Consider the following 27698-nt stretch of genomic DNA (forward strand, 5'->3'; position numbering starts at 1 on the left):
GAGAGATGACGTGTGTTTAAGGGGACACACTGCTTCTTCACAGGACCCAATTTCAGTTTTCATCACCCACATCAGGGGTCTTATCTCCTACTCTTGGGGACCCAACATCCTCTTCTGGTCACCACAAGAAATTGCACTCACATGCATCTGCCCCCACAGAGATACATGCTTGCACATAAATACAGATTAAACAGTAAATCTGTTGTAACTTGGAAATATTTTACTTTTCAAAAAGTAGATGACCTTTTTCAATTTTGGTTTTTGTAAAACCATACTAATTTGTTTGTTTATAGATCTTAACTAAGGTACTACTATATTTACCTGAGATTAATTTTTGGGAATTTCTCTATTTTCAGGGATCCAGAGAAGAACTGGAATAGGAATTGTGTGAAAGGGCTTGTAGCTTCTCTGATAAGTGTGAAAGATAATTCTGCAGCCACAGCTTTGGAATTGGTGGCTGGGGAACGACTCTACAATGTTGTAGTAGACACAGAGGTAAAGTAAATTTAATTAAAGAAAATTTAAAATGAATAGCCTGAAAATTCATATGCTACTAGAAAAATTTGATGCTTTTTTGATCTTTTTCTTTGGCTCTCCAAGCTGCTTAGTCTTTATGTAATAGAATTAATCAGTTAATGGTTTTTTGATAACTTTAATTGTAGTTTATTTCTTATGTTTTTGTTTTACTGTGCAAATTTATATTTAAAGTTTGTAAAGGGAACTGAATGCCATTTTTTTTTTTATTACTCTCACATTGGACTTATCTCTATTTCTCAGTTTCTACTATTCTTGTTCCTATAAATTAACCAGAGCCCATCATCTTACATTTTATTTTTTTTAAATTTATTGTTTAGCTTTAATTTGTGTGTGTTATGTGTCTGCACAAGCACAACATATGTGGTACCTGCAGAAGCCAGAAGAAGGCATCCTATACATTTTATCTCTAGATTCATTTAACTTATCATATTATAAATGCATACCCATTTGCCTGCTTTTGTGCATTTACTCCTTCTCCTTGCCACTTCTCTTCTACTCCATAACAATTTTTCCTTTTAGGATACATGACATCATACAGTATTTTTCCTGACTTATGTCACTTAGCGAAAACAGCTCCCAAGTTCATTTAAGGTGACCACAAAGGTCAGCATCTTTTTTAGTATGGCTGAATTATAATCTATTTTATATACTTTTGAAATCTATTTCTTTGAGATAAACACACCACAGATATATTTGATGATATATTCCTAAACTTTTATGCATTCTATTTTAATGCTTTTAGTCATCATTAGTAATTTTTCTTAACATGTCAAATGCACATTTTAGGTCACAGGTAAGAAGCTACTAGAAAAGGGGGAATTGAAACGTCGATACACAATAATTCCTCTCAATAAAATTTCAGCCAGATGTATTGCTCCTGAAACTCTGAAGGTCGCTCAGAATCTTGTAAGTCTCATTTTGTCTTAATTAAATGTTTAATCTCTTTTATAATTTCTTTCAATTTTAGAAAACACTAATTGTAAGAGACATGCTCATGTAGAATTCCAATCAACTGTCGAGGTAGCCCTGTCATAGTGTATCTGCTAGTAAGAAAATAGATATATACAAGGAAATATAATTTAAACTTACCATGCATTTTTATTTTTTTGATTTTCTGCCAGGCAGTGGTAGAAAATATGAGCACTTGGGAGGATCTCTGTGAGTTCAAAGTCAGCCTACTGTATAGATCAAGTTCCAGGACAGGCAGGGCTACACAAAGAAATTCTGTCTCAAAAACAAAAAACCAAAGGGGTTTTCTTTTTTATTATTTATTTTACTTATTATGTATGTGTATGCCTGTATGTCATATGCTTGTGTTCTTGAAGACCAGAAGAGGATGCTGGACCCCCTGGACCTTGGGTTACAAGCTTCCTGATGTGGGTACTGAGAATTGAACTATCCTTTGGAAGAAGAGCCACTGTTCTTAACAACTGTCTTTCCAGCCCCCTACATGGGTGTTGAGTGCTGGTTAAAAACATGAAGCTAATGACATTTTTGAACAAAATAAGCTTGTTACTGAGCAGTTATTATATGTGTTTGAGTTGAGAAGGTTATGTGAAACCAAGAAATAGCATTTATAGTTAAGATAGTAAGCAGATAGCCAGTGTATTTAGGGTTACTAGGAAAAATTTCAAGATGTCCTTATAGTTGAAAGTGTTAGTTTTAGTTTGTGTTGGTGATGTTCACAAACTTATTTTGCTTGTAGTTAAGCCCTGGTTTTGTGAGCTTAAATTTTACTTATTGGCAGAGGCACTTCCTCTTAGAGTTTGTAGCCAGGCTTGTTTAATGGTGTCTGTTGCCTCAGAAGGCAAATGTGAACAACAGCCTTTGCTGTGCCATAACGATGCTTGGTTCTTCTGAAAAGATGGGAAAGTTGGACATTGCAAACAAACTTCACGAAGGGACCAGGGTTTGGCATAGAAGACCCAGCTTTGTCCAGCCTTTTTATTCTTTCAGTTATTCATTTTGTTTATTTCTGTAATTTCAAAGTGGTTATTGTAGTACAATTTGAATAAAAAAGCATTCACTGAGATAGTCATATTACTAATAATTGAAACGAAACACTTTCTGTAACTGTGCTGATAAAGAGATTACATTAGTTAATAGTTGTATTTGTATAACCCACTTAGATGTACAAACTTGGCATTGCTTTTTTGGTAGAACCTGATAGTGCTGTGTACTTAAACTATTTAAGTTAGTAATAGATCTTTCAGCTTTTAAAGTTGTATTTTCAGTGAAAAATTAGTGCTAGTTATATATAATTTAAATCTTTATTGTATGTATCTGATCTTACTACTTTGTACAATAATACTTCAAAGAAAATAGTGTGTCCTGTGGTACATGTTTTGTTTTCCTGCAGGTTGGTCCTAACAATGTTCATATAGCTCTTTCTTTGGTTGAATACAAACCAGAACTTCAGAAAGCAATGGAATTTGTCTTTGGAACAACATTTGTTTGTAACAATATGGATAATGCCAAAAAAGTGGCCTTTGATAAAAGGATAATGACTAGAACTGTAACTCTTGGGGGTGACATATTTGATCCTCATGGGACACTGAGTGGAGGTATGTTATATATCTACTGTGTTAACAGTTCTAGGGTATATAATTTGTGCCTCTGTCTCAGTTTCTCTCTGTATCTATCTAAGTGCAGAATAGTGCTTTTAGCCTTCTCGTGGCTCATAATATGCTATCATGGATTAATCCAGTAGCTTATTCCTCTAAAAGTTGTCCCTGTTTGTGCTTAGGTTATTACAGTCACTGAGATGGTGTATAGTCTTGCTTGTGCATACTTGTGCATACCTTTTGCTTAGTTGCAGTCAAAAAAAAATGTGTGTGTGTGTTTCTTTGTAATGTCTTAGCCTCACTATCCATTTTCTTAGGAAATTTAGTAACTCACACAATGATTGTGTTCTAATGCTGTGTCCCAATAATATAATAACAATGAATAATATTTATTCTGCATCAGGAAATGTAGCACAAGTTCTAATTGGTCTTAATAATAAAAGCCTGGAGTCAGATAATAGGGGCCGAAAGCTGAAAGATCAGAGAAGCAGAGCAGCCATCCACAACAGCTCTACCTCTGCAAAATCTCCAGCTGGAGAGAGGGCTAACTCGTGTCTCTGCCAGCCTTATACTCCTGTCTTGCCCAGCCTGTTTCCTCTTCCGCAGTGCTGGGATTAAAAGTGTATACATAAAGCACTGCCTGGACTTTATGGTTAACTAGCTCTACACTCCCTGATCTCTAGGCAAGCTTTTAGAGTGCAAACAAGATGTCACCACAAGGAAATATTGAGGACAGTGTTGTCTAGTACAGTAGCCACAAGTAACTCTTCACATTTTATAAAATGAGAGTAACTTCCTTACTTGCACTAGCAGCTTTTCAGGGACTCAGTAAAAGTAATCGCAAAAAATTGGCAAATGGATTCTACATGCATAGTACATTCAATAAAGCTTTATTCTATTGGCCGTAAATATATAATATTAATCCTTATTAATAATATTAATCCTTATAACAACTTTAAGATAGGAATATATTAAACATTTCTAATATGCAGTTGCAGAAACTTTAGTAGTTTGGAGTTGGAATCCTAGCAGTCAGGTTGCAGCTTGTATTCTTAATCCAAATTAATATCTTTTAAAATATTTTCCTAAGATTTATTGTTATTCATATATATACATATATATATACACACACACACACATATATATATATATATAAAATTATGTGTTTGTGTGTACAGTGGCCCTTAGAGGCCAGAAGCAGCCATGAGATCCCCTGGAGCATGTAGTTTGTTGTAAGTTGCTCAACTTGGATGCTAGGAACTAAACTGGTCCTCTGAAAGAGCAGGAAACATTGTTAACCACTGAGCCATTTCTCCAGCCAAAAACTTGTATCTTTGTGGGCCAGATGAATTAAATGATTAAGCATCTTACGCTCCTCAGAACATTATCACATGTGAACTGTCTGCAAAGAAAATGAACTAAATATTTTTAAATATCTCAAGCAGAAGAAATTCTTGAAATTTTATTGATTCAGATGTGCTTACAGTTTCTGTGTAAGAAGTGGCATGTATATAATATCGTATTTTATTAGCTCCAGTGGCATTGTTAATTAACCTTAGCATTCTTCCATCAAATCTACAGAGCTTTCTTATTAACATAGTATGACAAGCTGTCACTGCTGTGTGAGTGCAGTTACTTGTATGGTAGGTATGTGAAAAGAATTGATGCTAATGGTTTTGCTTCATCTTTAGAGCCTATGACAAGTTATGAGATAGTAATAAATAGCTCTACTAGCTTGAAGTAGTTTATTTCAGTTACATTATATTTCCTACAGGTCTGTTGCATCAACTCCATATTCTCATTCTGTTACTCAGTCTGAAGAAATCCTCTTTTCAGTATGCTTTCCTTAGGGCAAATGGTGAATTATATGCTGATGTTCAACGGAGTTTGGTTTTCTTTAATTGGTCAAAACAAGTCATAATACTTGGAGTGGAAAATTTGCCTTAGCAAGATAGATCCAATAGGTAGGGCAGTGGGGTTTTTTTGTTTGTTTGTTTGTTTTTGTTTTGTTTTGTCAGTTTCTTCTTCGTTAAGGCTTAGTTAATGGAACAGGTTCCATATTGCCTTAAGTTCACTGGAGGATTTGCTGTATAATTCTCATAGAAAAGAATGTTTGGTAAATGTGTGGTAACTTAAAATGCAAAGCCTCTGTTAATTTGCTTCTATCCAGGTGCCAGGTCCCAGGCTGCTTCCATTTTAACCAAGTTTCAAGAACTCAAAGGTGTTCAGGATGAGCTCAGGATCAAGGAGAATGAGCTACACGCTCTAGAAGAGGAACTAGCAGGTCTTAAAAACATTGCTGAAAAGTAAGACTTCTGATGTACTACTAAGCTTCACATGGTCTGTATGATAGCAAATTATTGGAAATTTGACTATGTATGATTTTTTTTAAAAAAATATTTTTTCTTATTTTACATAATCGATCCCAGTTCCCTCTCCCTCTCATCCTCCCATGTCTCCCAGAGATCCCCCCATCCTATCCCCAGGGAGGATGAGGCCTTCCATGAGGAATCATCAAAGTCTGTCAAGTCATTTGGGGTACAGCCTAGGCCCTCCCCTGTGCTCTAGGCTAAGGGAGTATCCCTCCATGGGAAATAGGCTCCTGAAATCTATTCCTACACTAGGCATACATTATGGTTCCATTGTCAGACATACCATAGACTTCCCAGGCTTCCTAATTGAGACCCACTTTCAGGGGGCCTGGTTCTGTCCTATGATGGTTTTCAAGCTGTCAGTCTGTGGGTTTCCCTAGCATGATCTTGAACCCTTTCCTCATCATACCTCCCTCTCTGCAACTGGATTTCAGGAATTCGGCTCAGTGTTTAGCTGTGGTGTCTGCTTCTAAAGCTACTGGATGATGATGGCTCTAGGATAGCATATAAGGTAGTCATCAATCTCATTATCAGGAAAGGGCATGTAAGGTAGCCTCAACACTATTGCTTAGATTGTTGGGTTCATCCTTATAGGTCTCTGGACATTTCCCTAGTGTGAGGTTTCTCTCTAAACCTATAATGGCTCCCTCTATTATGGTATCTCTTTTCTTGTTCTTCTCTATTCTTCCCCTAGCTCAATCTTTCTGCTCCCTCGTGTTCTACTCTCCCTTTCTCTTTATTTTAGAATAAATTTTGAGTTTAATTTTTTATTCACTTTTTCTGATTTAAAAGGATGTCTTTGTTAAAAGAAGTTAACAGTCTAATTAAGAGAGTAGGAAAAACTGTGTGGCGTTGGTATCCAGCAGGGCTTAGTAGGAAATGCTTTGATACTCTGGAGTGACACTAGAGGACATTTGAGATCTTGATTTGAATTTCTTCGGTGTGTCATAGCCTTATCAGGTGTCAGCACTAAATGAGCTGTGTCTGTCCTTCAGATACTGAGATCATTGTGTTGCCTGACAAGGAGGTAGACAAGTTCATGTCAGAAAGTAAGCATTAAAATGACTTGATTTTTTTTTTTTTTTAATTAGGATACCTTGTAACAGGCTTTCTTATCATACTTTCATTCATACCTTATATTGATAGTTCTGCCCGTCTTTCTCCGCATAAAGTCTTCCTTCATCTCTCTAGCCTACTCCTCATGTGTACTCTTCTGTCGCTACTAGTCCCTATTCCATGTTTGTGTCACTGTATTTGGTTATTCTTCCAAAACCTTTTCATTAATCATGGTACCCTTAATAGTCTCATGGCACATACCCCAATTCCTCATACAGATACATACATAGAGAATTTAGAAACTGGAATCTTCATGAGAGAGACTGGAGTATTTACCTTTGATCCTGGGTCACCTCACTCACTCAATATTTTCCAACTCCATCAGTATTTGTAAATTTTATTATTTCATTTTCTATGGCTGAATAAAATTCTGTAGTATATGTATATCACATGGGTGGACATTGAGGTTGTTTCTGTTTTCTCACTGTTGTGAGTAAAGCAGCAGTAAAACATGGATGTGCAAATATCGTGGTAGAATCTGAGTAGGTGCCCAGGAATGTTCTTAGAGAGAAACTTTTAGTCACTTTCATTTGAAGGGTATTTGGCACACACAAAGCACTAAAATACTTCTGCCTTCCTTTGTTTTTATATCTAAGAACAATCATAAATTGCTAAAAATGTGTTAAAGCATTCTATAAAGTAAAAGGTAAATCTGGAAAGGAAGTAGGAACTGCCCAGCAAATAGGAGGGACTGAAATTTTGGTAGGATGACCATAACAGCCTTGATAAATACTACTGAGCTAACACCGAAATGTTTGTGTGAATGGCCCTATGGTCACCTAGAAGTTTGTGCTTGCCATGAAGCCTCAGCACTAAGTGCTACAAACTTACATAATTGTAATGTTTCCATTCTCTCTGAAGACAATAAATAGGGATTGATAAAAACACTTTGTTTAGGATTTGCAATACTGGATAAATATAAAAAAAATTCTCAGTATTAAAATGATTTGTGTAGTCAGTAGCATTCAATTTTTGAAGTTTACAGTTTCACCAAGACTTGAGATTTATGTATATATGGATGAAATATGGTTGACATCTTCATATTTTATTAGAGTGGATACTCCAATATGAAAATATCCATTCTCTTCCCCCCCCCCCCCACACACACATCATTTGTAGAATAACTGAAAAGTTTTTTTCTGTGAAAAAAATGCAACAGTTTTTCTGTTCTGTGGAAGCTCTGGCAAGGTGCTGATGAGTCTGTAGTGCTTTGGGCTTCACAGTCTTCATTTCTTCTAGGTGAAGGAGATTATTTAATTCAGTTCTCAGGCTTGCTTATTTTATTAACTAATTGTACCACTAAGGTAAAAGAAACTGATTTTGAAAATTTAGGAATGTAAGGATCAGCAAAAGCTATTCTTGTATATTGTGTCAAGACATTAGTACAGTTTTCTTCAAAATTTCTATGTTCCACCTTTTTTTTTTTCTTCTTTTTTTAATGACTGGAATGGAAAGTGCTGTTTTATTTACTGTCAAGCAGTTCCAAGTAAGAATACTCAAAACAGTGTTTATATTTGGGTTAATCCTTTTCTCCTGAAAGCTTATAAATTTCTAGTGATTATGTTGTGATTTTATATGAACTTGAAATTTCATTGCAACTGTTAGCTAAATACTTTGCAAGAATGGAGGAGCCAGAACATGGGTAGAAATATAGCACTGGTAAAATGCATATTGCAAATGCTATGGTGAATACATGACTTCTTAAACTTTCAGTTTCACCTTATAAAAAGTAGGTAACATTATTGCTGATATCTGAAAATAGGAACTAATAAGAAGGTGCAAGATTTGGGGGATTTTTATATAATTGTCACTAATTTTATTTTGTATTAATTAGTGGTTATGTATAAGTATTTATAGATATAGTTGTACATTTAAATAAACTTAATTTATTTAAAGATTTTTAATGTTTTCTAAAATTAAGGGTTTTTTGACAAAGCTATTTGGTCTTGATCATTTACAGTTTACTTCAGTGGTAGCAATGCTAATCATTGATTGGCATGTCATTCTGTTTACATAACATGGATATATTTTATTTGTATTGAACATGAGTTTATTTCAGATAAAAGCTTCAAGTTTGAGTGCATATCCCAAATGCCAGGAGTATTTATAAACTTGTCTTTTTAAGGTATCGCCAACTGAAACAGCATTGGGAGATGAAGACAGAGGAGGGAGATTTGTTGCAAACCAAACTTCAGCAAAGCTCTTATCATAAACAACAAGAAGAATTAGATACCCTTAAAAAAACCATTGGTAAGATGAAAACCTGCTGTGCCTAATCTCTTTGTGCTGTTCTCCTTTCCCTCACACTCAGAAGATTTAAAGATTTCTGCAGGAAAGTTCAAGTGTGGGACTTTGGGTATTACGGTGTGATTATCCTCATGTTTATTATGCAACACCAAAATGTGTCTTCCATTTTCCCAGTATTCACTTACATCAGTATGGGAAAGTCTTTATTTCTTTAAGTCCTCAAGTCTTCAAATTCTTTTCCAAACATTTTAGGATTCTCTATCCTTACAGTTGTGAGGAGGTGGCATGGACATTTAAGCTAGTATTTAATTTGCATTTCATTCATCATTGGGGTTGGGAAACTTTTTGTATGTTTATTGGATCTTTGCGTTTCTATTCCTATAAGCTTTCTTTTTTGCCCATTTTTCCTATAGGTAACTTGTTTCTCCCATCGTTTACATACAAAAAGTTTTAATGTTCAGTACAGTGCAAATAGCTATTTTCTTGTTGCTGCTCTGCTTGTCGGTGTGAACCTAGGAGAACAATTTTAAAAATGAGGTGAACTAAAGTCTTATGTAGTAGCCAACTTTATGCAGAGCATCAGACAATTTCTATTCTGAGGATATTCTTGAGGGTTAAGCAGGTCATGAGAGCAAAATTCACAAGTACAGTCAGGAGGGCAAGGTCACATTAGTTCAAGATATGTACAATCAGGAGGAGAGCTCCTGCTTGGAAATATTCTTAATAATTATGAATAAGATGATGGGTAATCTAAAATAAAACTCACTCCTATTTTTACACCTGGGAGGGGCATGAAAGTACATTCCAAGAAGAACCATGTTTATGGAGGAGCAGGGATTTCTAGACTCTTGCCTTGTTTACTTAGAGTTTTCTCATAGTCTCAGAAGTCTCACATGAACATGTTTAGACACTTTCTTCTGCAAATCCCTGACATGTTTCAAATTTATTTTTAAAAATTTTCTTTCCTCTTTTCATTATAATTTGATTGTGTATAGAAGTTTGTTTTGTTTTTTAATCATTATGACAAAAATTTGCATGTGCCTTTCTCTGCTAATATTTTATTCTCCACTAAAAAGTAATGGCATCTTAAAAACAAAAGTACTCTTCCACAAATACAAACTGATCTTTCAGTAGAAATAATTTCACAGCTACCAAATACAGCTTTTAGTGGGATTTATGTTTCATGATTCCATCTCCAGAACAGCTTTAATTTTTTAATGCTTTAAAAAATTCAAAGTCTAGCTCCTAGTTTTCCAAAAACATTGCTTTAATTAATTCGATTTATAAGCTTTTATCTGTGTAGCCATGTTTAATTACCTTGTGATTCAGAGGAAAGTGAAGAAACATTAAAAAACACCAAAGAAATCCAAAAGAAAGCCGAAGAAAAATATGAAGCATTGGAGAATAAAATGAAAAATGCAGAAGCTGAAAGGGAGAAAGAACTGAAGGATGCCCAGAAAAAACTGGATTGTGCCAAAACAAAAGCAGATGCATCTAGCAAGAAAATGAAAGAAAAGCAACAGGTAAAAACCTCCCTTCAAATGGTGGCAATCCTTTTCAATTGACATAGAACGAAGGTGAGGAAGTATCAATGGCTGGCCTTATTCATCAGCAGTGATTCCAAACTCTAAGCACCTTGTGTAAATTGTAAATTATGCATATTACAAGCCAGACAGTGTTCTCTGTAAACCTTGCAATTGAGAGTCACAAAAATCATGTGATGTAGCATGTGTTTTAACAGGTTATGTTCCCATTTGTCACTACCTTTGTGGATGTGCACTGTCAGGAACTGAAGAAAAAGCTTACTATGTTTACAAGGTGTCTTAGGATTGTAGACTTATCCTCAGTATATTTTAAATAATGCCAGAGCTGGTATTTGGACTTTTTAATCTCTTCAAAGTACTCCCTGCATTCTAAACTTTACTTCTTTACCCAGCTCAAAGTTTTCCCATTAAATAGTTTTGCAATAATTCTTTAGTGAACTAATTCTATATTGGAAAACAAAATCAAGAAACAAAAAGTTTTGCACACTGAAATATTTTGTCAGTAAAACTTGCATATGTTAAGTAGAATTTTATTACTTTGCTTTAGTATAATTAAAGATAAAGGGAATTATAATTTTCTAACCTTATAAAATGTACACATTTTTAAAAGAGAAATAAACTTATGTTTTCTTTTTCTTCTGAGGAAACAATTTTGTCTGTTGGTAGTTTAATACTTAGTGGTTAATGTTACTTAAGTGAGAATACTGTTAATTTTTATTTCTGTATGGAGCTAAATTATTTGCCAGCAGTTAACCTTAAATACTGTGTTTCTGTAGGAAGTGGAGGCTATTACTCTGGAGCTGGAAGAGCTCAAAAGAGAGCATGTGTCTAATAAACAGCAGCTTGATGCTGTGAATGAAGCCATCAAAGCCTATGAAGGTCAGATTGAAATGATGGCCGCTGAGGTAGCTAAAAACAAGGTAAGGATTATTTATCAGAGTAGAGAAATTAAATAATACTCATAGAAAGATTTGTGGTTTGGGTTCAAGGAGCACACTGAAGCAGATTGACCTTTGGGGTTCGAGACTTATTAACACCACATGTTGGATCTGAGAGGCCAGGCCCCAAGGCTGGAGATGTACTTCATGGTAGAGGGTTTCCAGTAGAGCTCTGGTCTCTCCCCTCAGAGTTTACTTGCCATGTGGATGCTGAGTAATTTACAGCAATGGCTTCCAGTCAGGCAAGCTGTGGTTCTCAGGCTTGTTGTGGGTGAGGGGCAGGGCTTGCAGTGTGAGAAAGAAAGGAAGACATCTTGTTAATGTAAGACCTAGATGTGGGGAATATTCAGAGAAGGGACATACCTAGTTAAGGTATACCCGTTATCAAAATGAAGGATATGTCAGTCACCCTCTCTCTCTAAGAATCTCGTAACCTGAGCCTGTAACTTTCTTAAGAAAGTAAGAATTATGTTCCCTGCTATTTTCTTGGAATTAATCACTTGGACAGTCTGTTAAGAGTTTTAGAAGCAGGACTATGAAAGTTAAGATTCAGAAAGATTTAGGAATATTCTATACTCATGCCTGTTTTAATCATCTTAAATTCTCTAATAGTATTTCTACTGCTACTTCTATAATATAACCTTGATTTTTCAAGTATTTGAGTTTTTAGCTATTTTTATGCTGTTATTAATGGCATGAGTTTCATGTTTTAATACACATTTTATTAACACATTATTACATACTGCATTGGTAGGAGAGTAATGATCTGTAACTACTCCTTTTCTGACTCAGAATTTATAATTTGTCTCCGCTTTATGGTTCATATTGATTGGATGTTTTACAGTTTCTGTTCAGTTTTCCTTTCTTGCTTCCAAGATAATTTTTTCTTCTTGTTGTTCTGATAGCTCTAATTTTGATCATGTATATATTTTTTTAATCTTCCTTCCTTTGCCTTCAGTGCACCCCCTTTTATTTTGTTTTTTTTTTGTTTGTTTGTTTGTTTGTTTTTTCTTTTTTTTTTTTTCTTTTAATAGGAAACTGTATGATAGATGAATTGCTCTTTAAAGGTTGTTCAGTCAGGCTTTACCTTCAAAATGACTTCCTTTTGCTGATAGAGCAGTTAAGCATGCTCCCTGGGAGCTAAGGGAAGAAATGAACTTCCTATTGACTAATGGGCTCGAGACAAACAAGATTAGAACTCCATTTCTGCTCAGTGTGAAGTGACAAAGCTCACATGTGTTTCCTTCCAGTGCAGAAAAGACTTGATGGTCACATCTGCAGCGCACTTGTGTCTTAGCATGACAGTCTTTATAAAGCATGCTCTGTCGGACATACTTAATGCCCATAAAAATGTATGGTATTTCCCCTTTAATGTGTCAGAATTTTACTCACTTTCATTCTCTTTTTCAAAGGGTTTTAAGAGCCAAAATGTCTGTAGATTTTGCTGTGAGTCTTGAATGTTCTTCCTCCTACAGAAGATGGTTAACAAACACAGCTAAGCACTGTGCAGAGATTAGGAATCTGTGGGCATGTCTAACAATCTGAGGTCGACACTGTTGTCCAGAATTGCGTTGTTTCCCCAGCTGTACCCCATTCCCCATCCAAGTTACCATTGGTTGTGATTACTTTAGATCATTTCTTAGAGTCTGTTGTAGTTATGCTATGAAGAGACACCAAGCTCTCGGCAACTCTTCTAAAGGAAAACATTTAATTGAGTGGCTTCCATTTTCAGAGGTTTAGTCTATTATCACCATGGGGTGACAGCATGGTATGCAGGCAGATAGGGTTCTGGAGAAGTAGCTGAATGTCCCACATCTAGTCTAGGCTTTCAGGCAACAGGAAATGATCTGTTTTCACTGGGTGTATATGAGACCTCAAAGCTAGCCTCCACAGTGGACACACTTTGTACAAGACCACACCTGCTCCAACAGTGCCACACCTCCTAATAGTTCCACTGCAATCTTTTGGCAGAAGTCTGGCTAGGTTTTTTGTTGTTTTGTTTTATGTAAACATCCTTAATGAGTTTGTGATCTGATATATACCAAAAGGACATTTAAAATCTGGGATGAAACAAAGGGGCTTGAGGGAGTTAGCAGACTAAACAATGCTATAATGAATATTCCAGAAGTTAGTAGCCTCCCTCCCTAGGGAGCAAATGGTAGTGACCCTCTTCCTAGACATTTCATTCCACCTATACTGCATACAGTAAAAACTCTCATTTATAGCATGAATTATGTACCAGCCTGGTTCATTTACAGGTAAGCTGAGTTTCACCTTGGTTGGATTTATTTTTTTGTGGGTTTAACATGTGAAGTGTTAGAGTCATTTATCTGTAGTCATATTGACATGGTTTCTAGAAGTCTGTCAGACAAACTTGGAAAGGATTTTAAATACTAATTACCTTACTTTGTGTTTGTTAATTTTTGTTATTGTTTTAGGAATCAGTAAATAAAGCTCAAGAAGAGCTGACAAAGCAAAAAGAAATAATAACAGCCCAAGACAATATAATTAAAGAAAAATGTGCAGAAGTGGCAAAACACAATTTGCAAAACAATGATTCTCAACTTAAAATTAAGGAGTTAGACCACAGCATTAGCAAACATAAGCGGGAAGCTGATGATGCTGCTGCAAAGGTATGGTTATGTTCACTTTTACAACCTGGATGATCACGTTTTTACTTCTGAACTCTTGAAAAATTCTAGTAGTTCAGTGGGAAGTTGTTCCGTGGGTACAAATGCAGAACCATAGCCTAAAGTCTGTTTGAGTTTACAGCTCTGTTAACTGTTTCTCATTAACAATCAGATTTTCAGTAAATGGCCCAAATGATTTGTTTTTAAATTTAATTGTAGACATTTATTCCTCTTTATGAGATGTATTTGTGTATTATTGATATCCAATAGGATTGGTGTTTTTATTCATACTTACGATAGAACTTATTAGTAATGGTAATATATATTCTTTATTTTATTACAAGTTGAATGTGAGGAACTCACAAAATTATGTATGTAGGTCTCATTTTAAAAGACATTGGTTTTTGGGTGTCTTTATATTCAGTTGTCAATGCTATTTACACAACTTTATTGAAAATATAATGTTGTGTTGTGCAGTTATTTTAAAATTATTCCAGGTTTTAATTTCATTTGAAGTCTCCCTTTGCTATGTCATTAGTACCTTAGGTATTTTAAAGAATGTATGGTTGCCTTTGTAAAAATTGTATCACACATTATGTTAAAGATTTAGGGATAAGTAACATGTCCACACAGTACCTTCAAAGCTCTTATAGATCATCTCAGAAGCTAGACTGTAACTGAAAGTTTACTTTGGGATTTGGAAGTGTACCAATCCAGTGGAAGTGATGTGGGTAAATAGATCAAGAAGTATTACATTCTGCTGATCAGAATAAATCTTACCCAGTTGTAGAAGAAACCATTAAGGATTATAATTTCAAGTTTGAATTGGTTGTATCATATGAAAAGGTTACATTTTACCTTGTCAGAAGGTGTGGAAAGTAGGGATAGCCAACATTTGGGGCATTGTTTTTTTCTTAGATTTTAATTCTGAGACAATTATTAAGTAGTCACAATTAGGCTTTCATGGTTTCATCAAATATATGACTATTCCTAAGGAAGTTTCATTACATACAAATTACATTTTGCCTTAATAGATTATATTTAGTAAAATCTGAATGAGCCTTATCTGGCTTACATTTTAATAGAGATGCTTTGATTATACAAATGAAGCATCTTCAATCTGGAAATCCTAAGTGCTTCATAATTTAAAACTTTTTGTATGCCAACATGCCATAAGGAAAAGGTACAACACCTGTGCTCTCATGTACCAGGTCTGAATGAAAGTAAAAAAGCAGTAAAAATGTCATGCAAAATTGTCTTCAGATGCTGTGTGAATTTTCCATTTTGACTTGGATCCTATCTTCAAGATATCTTATTCTTTATGTGTAAATATTCCAAAATTGAAATAAGAAAACCCAAAACACTTCTGGAACAAAGAACACTCAACTTTGTAAAACTTTCTCTTACTTGTCCCTGCTGCTGTATGGTGGGAAAATCCTTCTCTGCAGTCTGTGCTTGGCCCACTATCCCCAGCAAAACATCCATCCTTAGTGCTGTGGATGAGCTGACCTGTGCAGTCTGTGCTCCAGACAAAGCATCCCTCCTTATCGCTGTAGTTGAGCTGCCCTAGGCTTTCTTTGTCTGTGTCATTGTGATTTGTTTCTTTTGTTTTTTTTTTTTTTTCTCCCAAGTATTTGATTTAAAAGTACTAAGCGTTTAGAAAACCAATTTGAATACTATTTTAGTTCTTTACCTTTTCATATGTGGCCAGGTATCCAAAATGTTGAATGATTATGACTGGATTAATGCTGAGAGACACCTCTTTGGCCAACCTAATAGTGCCTATGATTTCAAAACAAACAATCCCAAAGAAGCTGGTCAGAGACTTCAGAAGTTACAAGAAGTAAAAGAGAAATTAGGGAGAAATGTCAACATGAGAGCTATGAATGTCCTGACAGAAGCTGAAGAGCGGGTAAGTCTGCTTCCTGTCACTGTTTGGCCATTTGGCCATAGTAGAACACTAGCATATGTGAAGATGTGTAACCTCGAAGCTGTTATTAGATTCAACATTTTGCCTAATGCCTAATGTAGTAGGGTTTTTTGTTTTGTTTTGTTTGTTTTTGTTTGTTTGTTTGTTTGTTTTTATTTAAGCTGCATAGCATGGTGGGACTTGTTTATTCTTATTAGATCATGATAACTGAGTTCTAATACCTTTTTTAAAAAGAATGTTAAAAGAAAAGTCTTTAAAGAATTAGAGGAAGATTATGCTGGTTAGGGTTATGACAAGACGCAACTTATCTGCCTTACAGGTAATGGTTACAGCCCATAGTGAAGTAAAGCCAGTGCAGCCACTCAGTTAGGGCAGGAACCTGGAGGCAGGAGCTCCAGGAAGCAGAGAGCACAGAGGAGTGCTGTTTACTGGCTTGCTCAGCCTGCTTTCTTATATAACCTAGTCAATATGCCAAAGGTGGCACTGCTCACATTGGGGTGGCTTGTCTTGCTTAATCATTAATAAAGAAAATGTCCCACAGGCTTCTCTACAGACCATTGTGATCAAGACTTTTTCTCAGTTGAAATTCTCTCTTCCAGTTGACTAGCTTGGGCAAGGTGACAAAAAACCCTAAGAAGCACCAGGGTTCTCTACTGATGGCAATTGACTTCTTCCCCTTGTGCTTTGTGCCTGTTTATATAAGAACCGAACTTATGGAATAAATAAAATAGAAATGACACGACTGGCTCAAGTTAATATGGGAGGTACAAAAACTGCTTGTCCTGTGAAATTATAAGGAGAAATGGGTTAGGAAGGATATTAGAAAACTCTGTACTGCCAGTCATACAATGTTCCCACTGCAGCCCTCTCAGCAGAATGGTGTTGGGGAGCAGTAGATGAGAGCTAACTGAGGGACAGACAGCTCATTCCAAGAAGACAAACCAGTGCAGGGAGCATAGAACAAGAATGTGTTGATTATGTTCAAGGAACGGAAAGAGGTGAAAATTGTAGAACCCAAAGAAGACCCTGGTTCTGTACTCAGAAAGATAAAGGCCAATTTCTGTATTCATGGTACTATTAAACTGGCCTACTTGTGCTATAGTTTTCATGTGACATTTTCTGGTTTGCCTCGATTGCTAGGAAGAAAAGGGCTATTAGTATAGTCTAAATGTTTTAGGACTTATAAGTTCTTGGTACTGGTTGTATTTTTCTATATATTGGTAATATATTTCTCATAATCTGGTTTATAGTATAGATCTGGTACATTGTATCTTTCTAGTAAATAGGATTGTTCATGTTTAAAAATAATGAAACTTCTTCATAGCTGACTAAATCCCAGAATGTAGAAGAAAATTTGTATTTTACAAATAAATTATCCCATTTTTCCCCTTCAGTATAATGATTTGATGAAGAAGAAAAGAATTGTAGAAAACGATAAATCCAAAATTCTTGCAACTATAGAAGATCTTGATCAGAAGAAAAACCAGGCCCTAAATATTGCGTGGCAGAAGGTACGCGTGTCCCAAAATGTAATACCAAGTCCTTGTTGGCCCTTTGTTTTGCTGTTTTGCAGAAATTTCTACTCGGGTCATTTACCCACTTTTAAACCAAGTTTTGTTCTTGAGTTTAAGCTACATGTATATTTCATATAGTAATGCTTTGTAAGTGTACAGATGTTTTCCCATTCTTCAGATTCCTAGCTTTCATTTTCAAGGTCATATTCTAAATATCTTTGTCTCTTCATAGTTTTTTATTTAAAGTCTTATCATATCTGATTTAAGTATGGCGGCTGCTACTCACTTTGGATTTCTGCTGTGTTTTCATTTTTTATCTTCATACATGGATTTACTAGTAAACTGAGTTTCCTCAAGGCATTATATCATTACATCTAGCTTTGTCTTTATCTATCACCCACTCTGTATCTTAAAGAAATTTAACCCCTTTGCCTTCAACAATATTAATAGTAAAGATGTACTACCTCATTCTGTTATTTTTTCTATTTTTTGTATCTTATTCCTCTCTGTACATCTTTGAGGTTTGGTGATTTTCTGTGTTGGTCCAATTTTATTATCTTATTTGTGCCTGTTGTGTTGTAAACTTTTGTGTGTGTTTTGTATGATTATATTCAGCATCCCTTCACTTCTAGTGTAGAACTCTAAAGCAGGACCAATTGGATGGTGATAAATTCCCTTAGTTTCTTTTACCTCACAAAGTCTTTGTTTTTTCTGATGGACAGTTTTCTTGAATTTGAATATCATTCCATATTTGGCAAAATTGAAATAATTTCTTGTATTTTATCTGACTGAATACATTAAAAATATTGAAGTAGCATGAGAAACTACAGAATATACACAAATTTGTAGAGACTAAATACCCAACTACTGTGAACCATGAGTCTTTGGAAAACTTAAAGAAACTTTGCTTTCTTTTGTTTTTGGTCTTTTGAGCTAGGCTTTCTTTGTGTAGCCCTGGCTGTCCTGGAACTAGCTCTGTTGATCAGGATGGCCTTGAACTCACAGAGATCTGCCTACCTCTCCCTATACCACCACTGCCAAGCCAAAGAAACTTTTTAAATCTAGAATTGAATGAGATACAACATATAAAAATATAAGGAACATTATAAAAGCAGTATTCTGATAGGAATTTCGACCTAAAGAAAAAACCTACATTTGAAAACATCAGAGAGATATATAACATACTGATGCAGCTTGGGGCCTTAGAAAACAAAGCCAAAAGCTTAATCAGTAAATGCAATTTCAGTGTTAGGGCAGAATTTAAAGAATTAGTTAGAAATGAAAAAGAAAATACAAATATTAGGCAGGAACAGTCATTACAACAGCTATCAGTGTAACTCAGAAAATCATCAGGACTTATTTTAATAAAATATATTCTATTGAATTAGAAAATGTAAGAAGAAATGAACTTCTAGATTCATGACTTCCTGGCTTAGTTACTGTTCTGTTGTTGCGAAGAAACACAGTTACCAAGACAATTTATGAAAGGAAGTATTTAATTGGGAGCACACAGTTTCAGAGGGTCCATGGTCATGACAGGAAACATGATAGTGGTGTGCAGGCAGGCATGGCAGTGGAGAAGTAGCTGAAAGTTTATATCTTTTTTTTTTTTTTTTTTTTTTTTTTAACATATCGATCCCAGTTCCCTCTCCCTCCCTCTTTCCCTCTCCCACTCCCCACCCCCACTCCACCTGTAGGGTGATGACTTCCAGGAGGGGTCATGTAAATCTGTCAAGTCATTTAGAGTAGGGTCTAGGCCTTCTCTCCGGTCTCTAGGTTAAGGGAGTATCTCTCCATGGGGAATGTGCCCCCAAAGTCCTTTTGTGCACCAGGGATACATCCTGGTTCCACTGTTTGAGATCCCTTAGACTGCTCAGTCATTCTAGCTGAGACCCATGTTCAGGGGGTCCTGAGTCAGTCCCATGTTGGATTCCCAGCTATCAGTCTGGGGGCCCATTAGCTCCTCCTTGTTCAGGTCAGCTGTCTCTATGTGTTTCTGCAGCCTGGTCTTATCTTCCCTCTCTACATCTGGATTCTAGTTTGGCTCAGTGTTTAGTTGTGGGTGACTGCTTCTGTTTCTATCAGCTACTAGATGAGAGCTCTATGATGGCGGATAAGTTAGTTTGCAGGGAGGATACAGAGACATTCTGTCTGGTAGGGGCTTTTGAAACCTAAAAGCCTATCCCCAGTGACATACCTCCTCTAACAAGACCACACCTCCTAATTCCCCCCAGATAGTTACAGCTAAGGACTAAATGTGTGAACCTATGGGGCTGATCTCATTCAAACACCTACTAACATTAAACCTAGGTGAGATAAATAATCGGACAGATATCTAGCAAGCAGTAGAATTGAAGTAATGCTCAGCAGTTGTTGGCTTCATTTTGCTTTTTCAGTGCAACCTTGAATATTCAACATATAATTCATTATTCTTCTCTTTCTCAATATTCAGTGATAAGCTACTGTGGTAGAAGCTATTAGTTTTGGCATATGTATGTAGCTCTTTGTCTGAGATAATGTAAGTTCCTTAGTTAGGTCCATATTCAGGAATTCTGTTAGTCTTCAGCTGTATGTTTAAGCTACTTACATAATACCTGAATGATTACTTGTTTAATATTTAGAACAATTCCATGCCCAGGTAGAATCACTGCTGAATCCAACCAAACCTTTAAAGAAATAATACCAATGCTTCTGAAATGTTTCTATAAATTCAAAATGGATGGAATGCTGGCAAATCATCTGTGTCAAATCATTATTGGTCATTTCAAATCCTGTGAAAGACACACACACACAGAGAGAGAGAGGAGAAATCATAAAGAAAATTATAGGGCAATCTACTTGCATACAGAAAGTTAAGTATTATTATAATAGAGATAATAAAGGGTGCTAGAAGGTGCACCCCCCCACCAATGGTTCCTAAATTTATTACAAATGAGAATATTTTGTAAAATGATTTTGCTCTTTCAAGTGCAACTGTTTGTTTATTGAATATTCTCTGTGTGTGTCATCATTCCTTATTTTCTCAATTTTCAACAATAACAATGTAGTACAAGCTATTAATGTTGGCATATATACTTTTGGCTGAGGTAATGTGTTCCTTAGTTAGGTCCATATTCAGGAATGTCGATTGCCTCTAGGACATTTCCTAAGAATATTTTCTTGTGTATTTTGGGTGCCAACCACTGAATCCAAAGATTTCCCCAGAGAACATAGCTATTAAATCCTGGAGAACATGCATTTGACAAGGGGTGATGCTGGTTTCTCTGTGATATACTCACATTTGTCTTCTCAACTCTAAAGTTATTAGTCATATTTATAAGATAAATGGCTAAATGCTGATCAGGTATATATGAAATATTCTGGATGACATGAATTTAGGCCTAAGTCTTTGTGTAGTCACTTGCTATGGCATGTCAGACAGGCCAAATATAGTTCCCTAGACCTTTTCTTTCCAACAGCACAGTGGACCTACTGAGTTGCATGTTATAGACTAATACTTGGAAAGCGTTCTGATGCTTTAACATTTTTTTTTTTAATCTATTTAATCCAGGTAAACAAAGACTTTGGCTCCATTTTTTCTACCCTTTTGCCTGGTGCCAATGCTATGCTTGCACCACCAGAAGGGCAGACAGTTTTAGATGGTCTGGAGTTCAAGGTTGCCTTAGGAAATACATGGAAAGAAAACCTAACTGAGCTTAGTGGTGGTCAGAGGTAAGTAATCCCTTTGAAATGTATACATTCCCATTTTTTTTATTATTATTATAACTCATCTTAATTCTGTTTCAGTTTTGATTTAGTTGGCTGCCTTTGTAGAATCGGAGAAGCCTAATATATGGAACTGCAAATTTGGTTGAAATATTTGTTTAAATTAGTAGACAATAACAAATAGAGCTAGCTCAGTATTGGATGCAACTCAATGTTGGAGTGCCTGCCTAGCACATGCAGGGCCCTGAGTTTGGTTCCTTTGCACTGTAAAAAAAGAATAGTCAACCAGATAACTAAACAAAATATAGGAGAAACAATTTGTTAAACATTTAAAAATGATCAAGTCATGTAGGACTCTGAATATCTGAAGGGAACAAAAATGGAAATGCTAGTCCTGTGTTTACCCTGCTTTCTCCCTAGTGACAATTACTGCTCATCAGAACCAGTAAGGAGAAGCCAGCAAGCATTTAATAGTGTCACTGCATGTAGAACACTTGGACTCTAGTCTGTGGAAACAGCAGAGAAATAAGCATTAAGTCTACATGTTCCTGAAGTGAACACTGCTTTAGACAAACCCTAGAAAACTGAACAGTAAGCCCTGACATCAATTTTATCACACACATACAGACACAATAGTGCTCTTTAAAGATAGTAAAGCAGACACTAAACATAGTATTCAACATTAAGAAGAATTACAAGCTGGGTGTTGGAGCACACCTTTAATCCCAGCACTCAGGAGACAGGCAGGCAGATCTGAGTTCAAGGCCAGCCTGAAGCTAGTTCCAGGACAGGCTCCAAAGCAATACAGAGAAACCCTGTTTCGAAACCCCCTCTCCCCCCCAAAAAAGAAGAATTGCAAGACACCAGGTGTGATGCCTCACTCCTGTAATCCCAGAACACCAGAAGCAAAGGGGAGGGAAATGCCTGGACTGCTTAGCAAAATCTCTCTTTTAAAGTAATAATAATATCAGCAAAGTTGCAAGAGAAGACTCAAGTGTGCTCACCTAGAGAAGAGTAATTTTTAAGAAGAAACAGACCTTGAAATGGTGAGATTTAATAGGTGTGAAATGAAGTAACTGTTTTCAAGAATTACACAGGAAATATACTAACAAATAATTAGAGAGATAAAACCTGTTAAAAATAATCAAGTGAAAGTGTAAAGATACAATATAACTGAAATGTAAAGGTCACAAGTTAAATGAATTAGACACCATAAAATGAAGAAGAGTTAACTTGATGTAGTAGTCAAATCTACTGAGCCTAAACTGAGCAGGAAAAAAAAGTAGCAATTCAAAATCAGTTTGTTGTCCTGTGGAAGCTGACACACATGTAATTAGTGTTCCAAAATTAGAGGAAAACAGGAAACAGAAATATTTGAAGAAATAGTGGGACCAGATTTCCCAGCTATGATGAATTCTGTAAAGACTGACATTTGCACTAGTGGCAAGGTAAATGTAGACATACTGATATAGCAGGGCATATGCAAAATCACTGGAAACCTATATAGTTAGGCAGCCAGCAAAAACCACATAGCATAGAGGTGAGGTAGATTTGAGTCTTTTAAGACTTAGTATCCTAAACTTTCAGCTAGAAGTGTTAGAGAATTTAGAAGTGCCAAAAGAAATCAATCTAGAATTATGTATCTAAAATAAGTGTTCATATTGAATTCAATAAACATTTTCAGACAAAAGCCAAAAGACTTTGGTAATCCAGAAAATTAAAAAAAAAAAGAGACCTGTTGCTTTTTCTTATGAACCCCTTTGTAATTTTTGAATAGAGATATAATCTATACATACAGTGTGTGTGTGTATGTATATACATATACATATATACATATATTTATATATAGTGAATATAATATATATGTATTTGTATGGGTACATGTGTAATAAAACTTTTAAAGTGATAACTAAGTTGTTATTACTTCCTTAATAAATGTATAGCCAGTATCTTATCTGTTATCTTGGCAGTTAAGCAGTTTGGGTCAGGATAAATATCACTAGTTAAAAAGGAGCAAGATCTAGGACTAGAAAGATACCTCATAGGTAGGAGCACTGGCTGCTCTTCTAGAGGACCCGGGCTTAATTGCCAGCACCCACGTGGCAACTCATAACCATATTTGACTTCAGTTGTAGTTATTACGATACTTCTGGAATGTAAGGGCACTAGGCATGCATGCAATATACAAACATACATGCAGTCAAAACACAAATATATAATAATTTTTTTAAAGTATCATAATCTTTAGTATAAATGCCAGATGTAATGAGAGTGTTCAGATTGTGTCATGGAACTCGTGTGCTTGTGAAGAGAGCTTTGAGACCTAGAATCTTTGATTTTGAGATAGTCTACACTATTACCACGTCAAGAACATTGCAAATTTGCTTCAGTGTTTTGGTAGAATGTCTGTAAATGTTTTTGGCTTTACTTCCCCCAACCTTTTTTCAGGTCTCTAGTGGCTCTGTCACTAATATTGTCCATGCTCCTCTTCAAACCTGCTCCAATTTATATCTTGGATGAGGTGGATGCAGCCTTGGATCTTTCTCATACCCAGAATATTGGACAGATGCTGCGGACTCACTTCACGCATTCTCAGGTAAGGACTACTCCAAAAAATGTTTCAGTAGAAGCTAAATGGTCCTTTTTGTTCATTTTTCAGAACCAAATCTTTTTTTAGTAGTCATTGTTTTGTTAGTTATTTGAAATTGTGTTGGACTGCAGCTTGGTGCTATAGTTTTTGCCTACTATGCAAATTATCAAAAAGAGGGGTTAGTCTCTTTGTTTAAGCATGACAAACACAACCTAGAATTGGTTTAGTGATGCTATAACTTTTCTGGAGCTATTTGCCACAAGGATGCCAATCAAATAAAACTGCTTGAAGAATATATATAAGGTATCAGAAATATGTGGCACATACGAGGAACTTTGGTTTCTCTTGGTTAAAATAGAGAAGTCTCTTAAAGCTAATGAAAAGATATATTGTTGCTACAAGAGCTGTAGCTGCCAAATGTGGTTAAATAAAACTACATGTTCAGTTCTGGAGTCTACTCATCCTAGCCACTCTAGAATATATATTTATTATGGCAGTTTTTGGGTGCCCACAGTAAAGTGGCGCTGTTTCCTAAGTATATGAAGGTAGTGTTTGGACTCAGGTAGAACTAACTGTAAGGATTTATAGTCTTGTTTGGTATTATTAAATTTATCACATAGAAACTTATTTCACCAATTGATTAGAACTGATAATTAAGCCATGCCAGCCACAAAAGTCAGCTACTGGGAAGTAATAACCTTAAGTAATGAAACACTGAAGGGAAAATGAAGAAACTTGTAAGATTAAAAAAAAAATTAGTGTTCATTTGGGTGCACAGGGTTAACTGTTTTCAGTTGGCATTTGAGAATGTTCATTTTCTTTGTGTTGTGTGTCTACGGAAAGAACAGAATGATCTCCAGATAATTCTCTTTTTAAATTCAAATCTAATTTTCCTTTTACTCCCTCTTTCCCTTCCATGAAACCCACCTTGCTCTCAGATTGATGGCCTTTTTTTAATTGTTACATACCACAAACACGTATTCCTAAATACATAAATATAGCCTGCTTAGTCCATATAATGTTACTTGTATGTATGTGAGGTCTGACTACTTGGTATTGAATATAGCCAATTACAAGGGAGAAACTTACTTACTTGTAGTTCTTTCTCTGTCTGCTGTGGATCCCCATGACGTCTCCCTCTTCTATATAAACATGTATGTTGGTGTTATCCTTATTTGTATCTTGTTTAGGCAACCATGTTATTGAGACTTTATGGGTATAGCTTCTTGGACATTCCTACGAAACACATCTCATGGCACACTTGATGTTTCTCTGTCCCTAACACTTCCTTCCCCTTCCTCAATATTGCCTAACCTTAGATGCAGGAGTTGTGTGTGTTACACATGCATTGTACCTATGCAGCATAAGATCACTTATTCCTTGCACTGTGATCAGTTGTGGTTTTCTAAGAGAAATTTCACTGATGAGGGCTGGGATAAACATTTAGAGGCAGTTAGGGATTGTGCTAGTTTAATACATTGCAGTTGTAGATTCTTTCTGCTGAGAATCTGTGTAGTTAGCCAAGGTTCCACTAACAGGCATGATTTCCCTCTTGTTGTGGGTCTTAAGTATAATTGGAGAGTGGTTTATTACTGCCCAGATATGTATGCAACTGTCGGTTGCTTCTTTTCCTTGAGAACTTGCACAGCACATTCTGATACCATGAAAACTAGCCTCATGGAAGAAGCTTTCAGCTCAGAACCAGCGAGTATCCTCCAGGTCCTGTGTCGAAAGTGCATGGTGTCCTCAGTAACAGGGTACCTTTCACCAGGGGCAACAGTTTTGGGAGTTTCTTAGACAGTCCTGACCAACAACTCAAAATGAAGTGTCTCATGTTCACATGCTTAATATTAGTGTGTAAGTGGTTAGCTTTTTAGGAGAGGGGAGGATTGTCAGCCCATATGGAAAAATTTCATTTAATGTGTGTGTATAGATTTGTGTTGGTATGTATGTATATAATATTGAACTTGTATTGAACTCCCTCCCTACTGCCGCCCACAGTTTACCATTTACCCCGCTGTTCTCCCTGTGCCCACCCTACCCTACCCCCATATTCTGTTTGGAATTTTGTGGTTTCTGTGCTCCATTCAGTTCTTAAAGCCTGTTTAAGAGAGTAAACTTTTAAAATATGTTCTTTAATGTGTTTGTTTTCTTTCTCTTCCCTTAAGTTCATTGTGGTGTCCCTCAAAGAAGGTATGTTCAACAATGCAAATGTTCTCTTCAAAACCAAGTTTGTGGATGGTGTTTCTACAGTAGCCAGATTTACCCAGAGTCAAAATGGGAGGATTCCAAAGGAAGCAAAGTCCAAGGGAAAAGGACCCAAATGAGCACATGCTAGAAGTTCAGAGTTCAGACTTCTCACCTTGACCTGCTTTTTATATAAGAACTTTCAAGAATTTGGGATCTAAGTTGTTTAATAATAGTATCATTATTTTCTTGCTTAATTCTTTTATCACTTGTAAAAAAAAGATTCCTCTTTTCTTACCTAGTGGTGATTATGATCCAATTATTGTAGCTATGATTACATGAATATCATCAATTTTTTTTCTTACAAAAATCTTTTTATGTGTTAAGGAACCTGTGATATGGCAATTGGTAAACTCGGTATTCAAAAGCCAAAATACAAAGAAACAGATGATGTCATAGGAATAATACAGCTGACAGTCATCTAACTAGTTTTATTGCTTAAGGGCAGTATTAATGAATTTTCTTTTGCTTATAAAATCATTTGAGTACAGAATATTTCTAAAGCATGTCACTGGACCAACAAAGGGAACATAGCAATTATGCATGCGTTGAGTTATTTGAGGCCAGGCCTTGTCAGGTTCTGGTGGGATAACATCCCAGATTCTCAGATAGGAAATGAAGCTTGAGAAAAATTTTCACTTTAATGATGTTTGACTATCATGTTTGTGTACATGTGATAATTGCTCTTTGAGTATTGTAGTGGAAGCTTGGAAAGAAATATGTTGTACTGTATTATATTTGTATTATTCTGTCTAAAGTCCTAATATTTTTTTTAGGGTTTTTGTCAGTCTTCTCATAATCTAATCAGTAACCTTTTTGGTGAATATAGGACCTAGCAAATGAAGTGAAAAATATATTTTATAAGAGTCTGATGAACCTAAATAAATCTGTCTTTTCTACCAAAATAGCTCAAAGGCTTAATGATTGATGTGATTCTTAGTGCCTTCTGCTTGTCCAGGTCAAAGGGTTAAAGTCCTTTAGAAAGCACGAGGCAGGTAATGCTCCCCTGAGATCCTCACCTGCACTTTTCAGTCTCTCTAGATACCTTTCCACATCAGTACCTCTACACTTGGAGCCCTCAGCTCTGATGGGATCTAATCTGATTTTACCTATTTTGGCCCCATAGTCCTCCCTGATACTTTAGCCTTAGTTTCTTGATGTTCTACTTATTCTGATACATTATACAGGTCCTAACTTGAACATTTCTCAGACTTCGTTTGCCAAAATGTCTGTGATGTCTTTAGGTAATTTGTGCCCTGAGACATACTGGAAATAATTTCATCTGGAGTAGTTCTGTTCACTATGGGAGGGAAGAGACATTGAACTGTAAATTCTGACCTACAGACAGTATCAATCGCAGATAATGGACCTACAGAGCTTTGTTTCTCAAGATGTTATATAAACTATTGGTCAAAACAGTTGTGTATATTCACACTGTCACTGATATAGTATTCTTTTTTGATCAAAATCTAATCATTGTCAGCTGTTAATATTTTGGGTTAAGCAGTTATAAAATAGCATTTAATTGCTATCTTAGCATTTTAAAAATGACTTATGGTTGACCATTTTGTGTGATTTCATTTCTTTGGCTATAAATTATTTCCTTGTATGTTTTCCTGCTTTTTTTAAAATTATGTATAATTTTGCTCTTTGAAAATTCTTGTGCATATGTATTAAATTTCTATAAGGCATATATTAAATTTTGTAGTAAGTTTTTTCAACATAAGGAAGTTACAGCATTTCATTTATCTATAAAACAGTGAG

General features: G+C 35.7%; 1 protein-coding gene across 1 annotated transcript in view; it reads left to right on the forward strand.

Moving 5' to 3' along the window:
- Smc2 (structural maintenance of chromosomes 2) overlaps positions 1-27634 on the forward strand; it is a 45619-nt gene extending 17985 nt beyond the window's left edge. Inside the window, exons 12-24 of the mRNA XM_051187804.1 lie at positions 357-495; positions 1324-1443; positions 2897-3101; positions 5272-5407; positions 8715-8839; positions 10166-10359; positions 11157-11300; positions 13757-13951; positions 15660-15860; positions 17273-17389; positions 20943-21103; positions 23546-23693; positions 25856-27634. Coding sequence (XP_051043761.1) covers positions 357-495; positions 1324-1443; positions 2897-3101; positions 5272-5407; positions 8715-8839; positions 10166-10359; positions 11157-11300; positions 13757-13951; positions 15660-15860; positions 17273-17389; positions 20943-21103; positions 23546-23693; positions 25856-26014 — 2044 coding nt within the window. The 3' untranslated portion in view covers positions 26015-27634. The remainder of the gene's footprint in view (positions 1-356; positions 496-1323; positions 1444-2896; positions 3102-5271; positions 5408-8714; positions 8840-10165; positions 10360-11156; positions 11301-13756; positions 13952-15659; positions 15861-17272; positions 17390-20942; positions 21104-23545; positions 23694-25855) is intronic.
- The last annotated feature ends 64 nt before the right edge of the window (positions 27635-27698 follow it).

Source organism: Phodopus roborovskii, unplaced genomic scaffold (assembly GCF_943737965.1).
Source record: "Phodopus roborovskii unplaced genomic scaffold, PHOROB, whole genome shotgun sequence".
Lineage (NCBI taxonomy): Eukaryota > Metazoa > Chordata > Mammalia > Rodentia > Cricetidae > Phodopus > Phodopus roborovskii.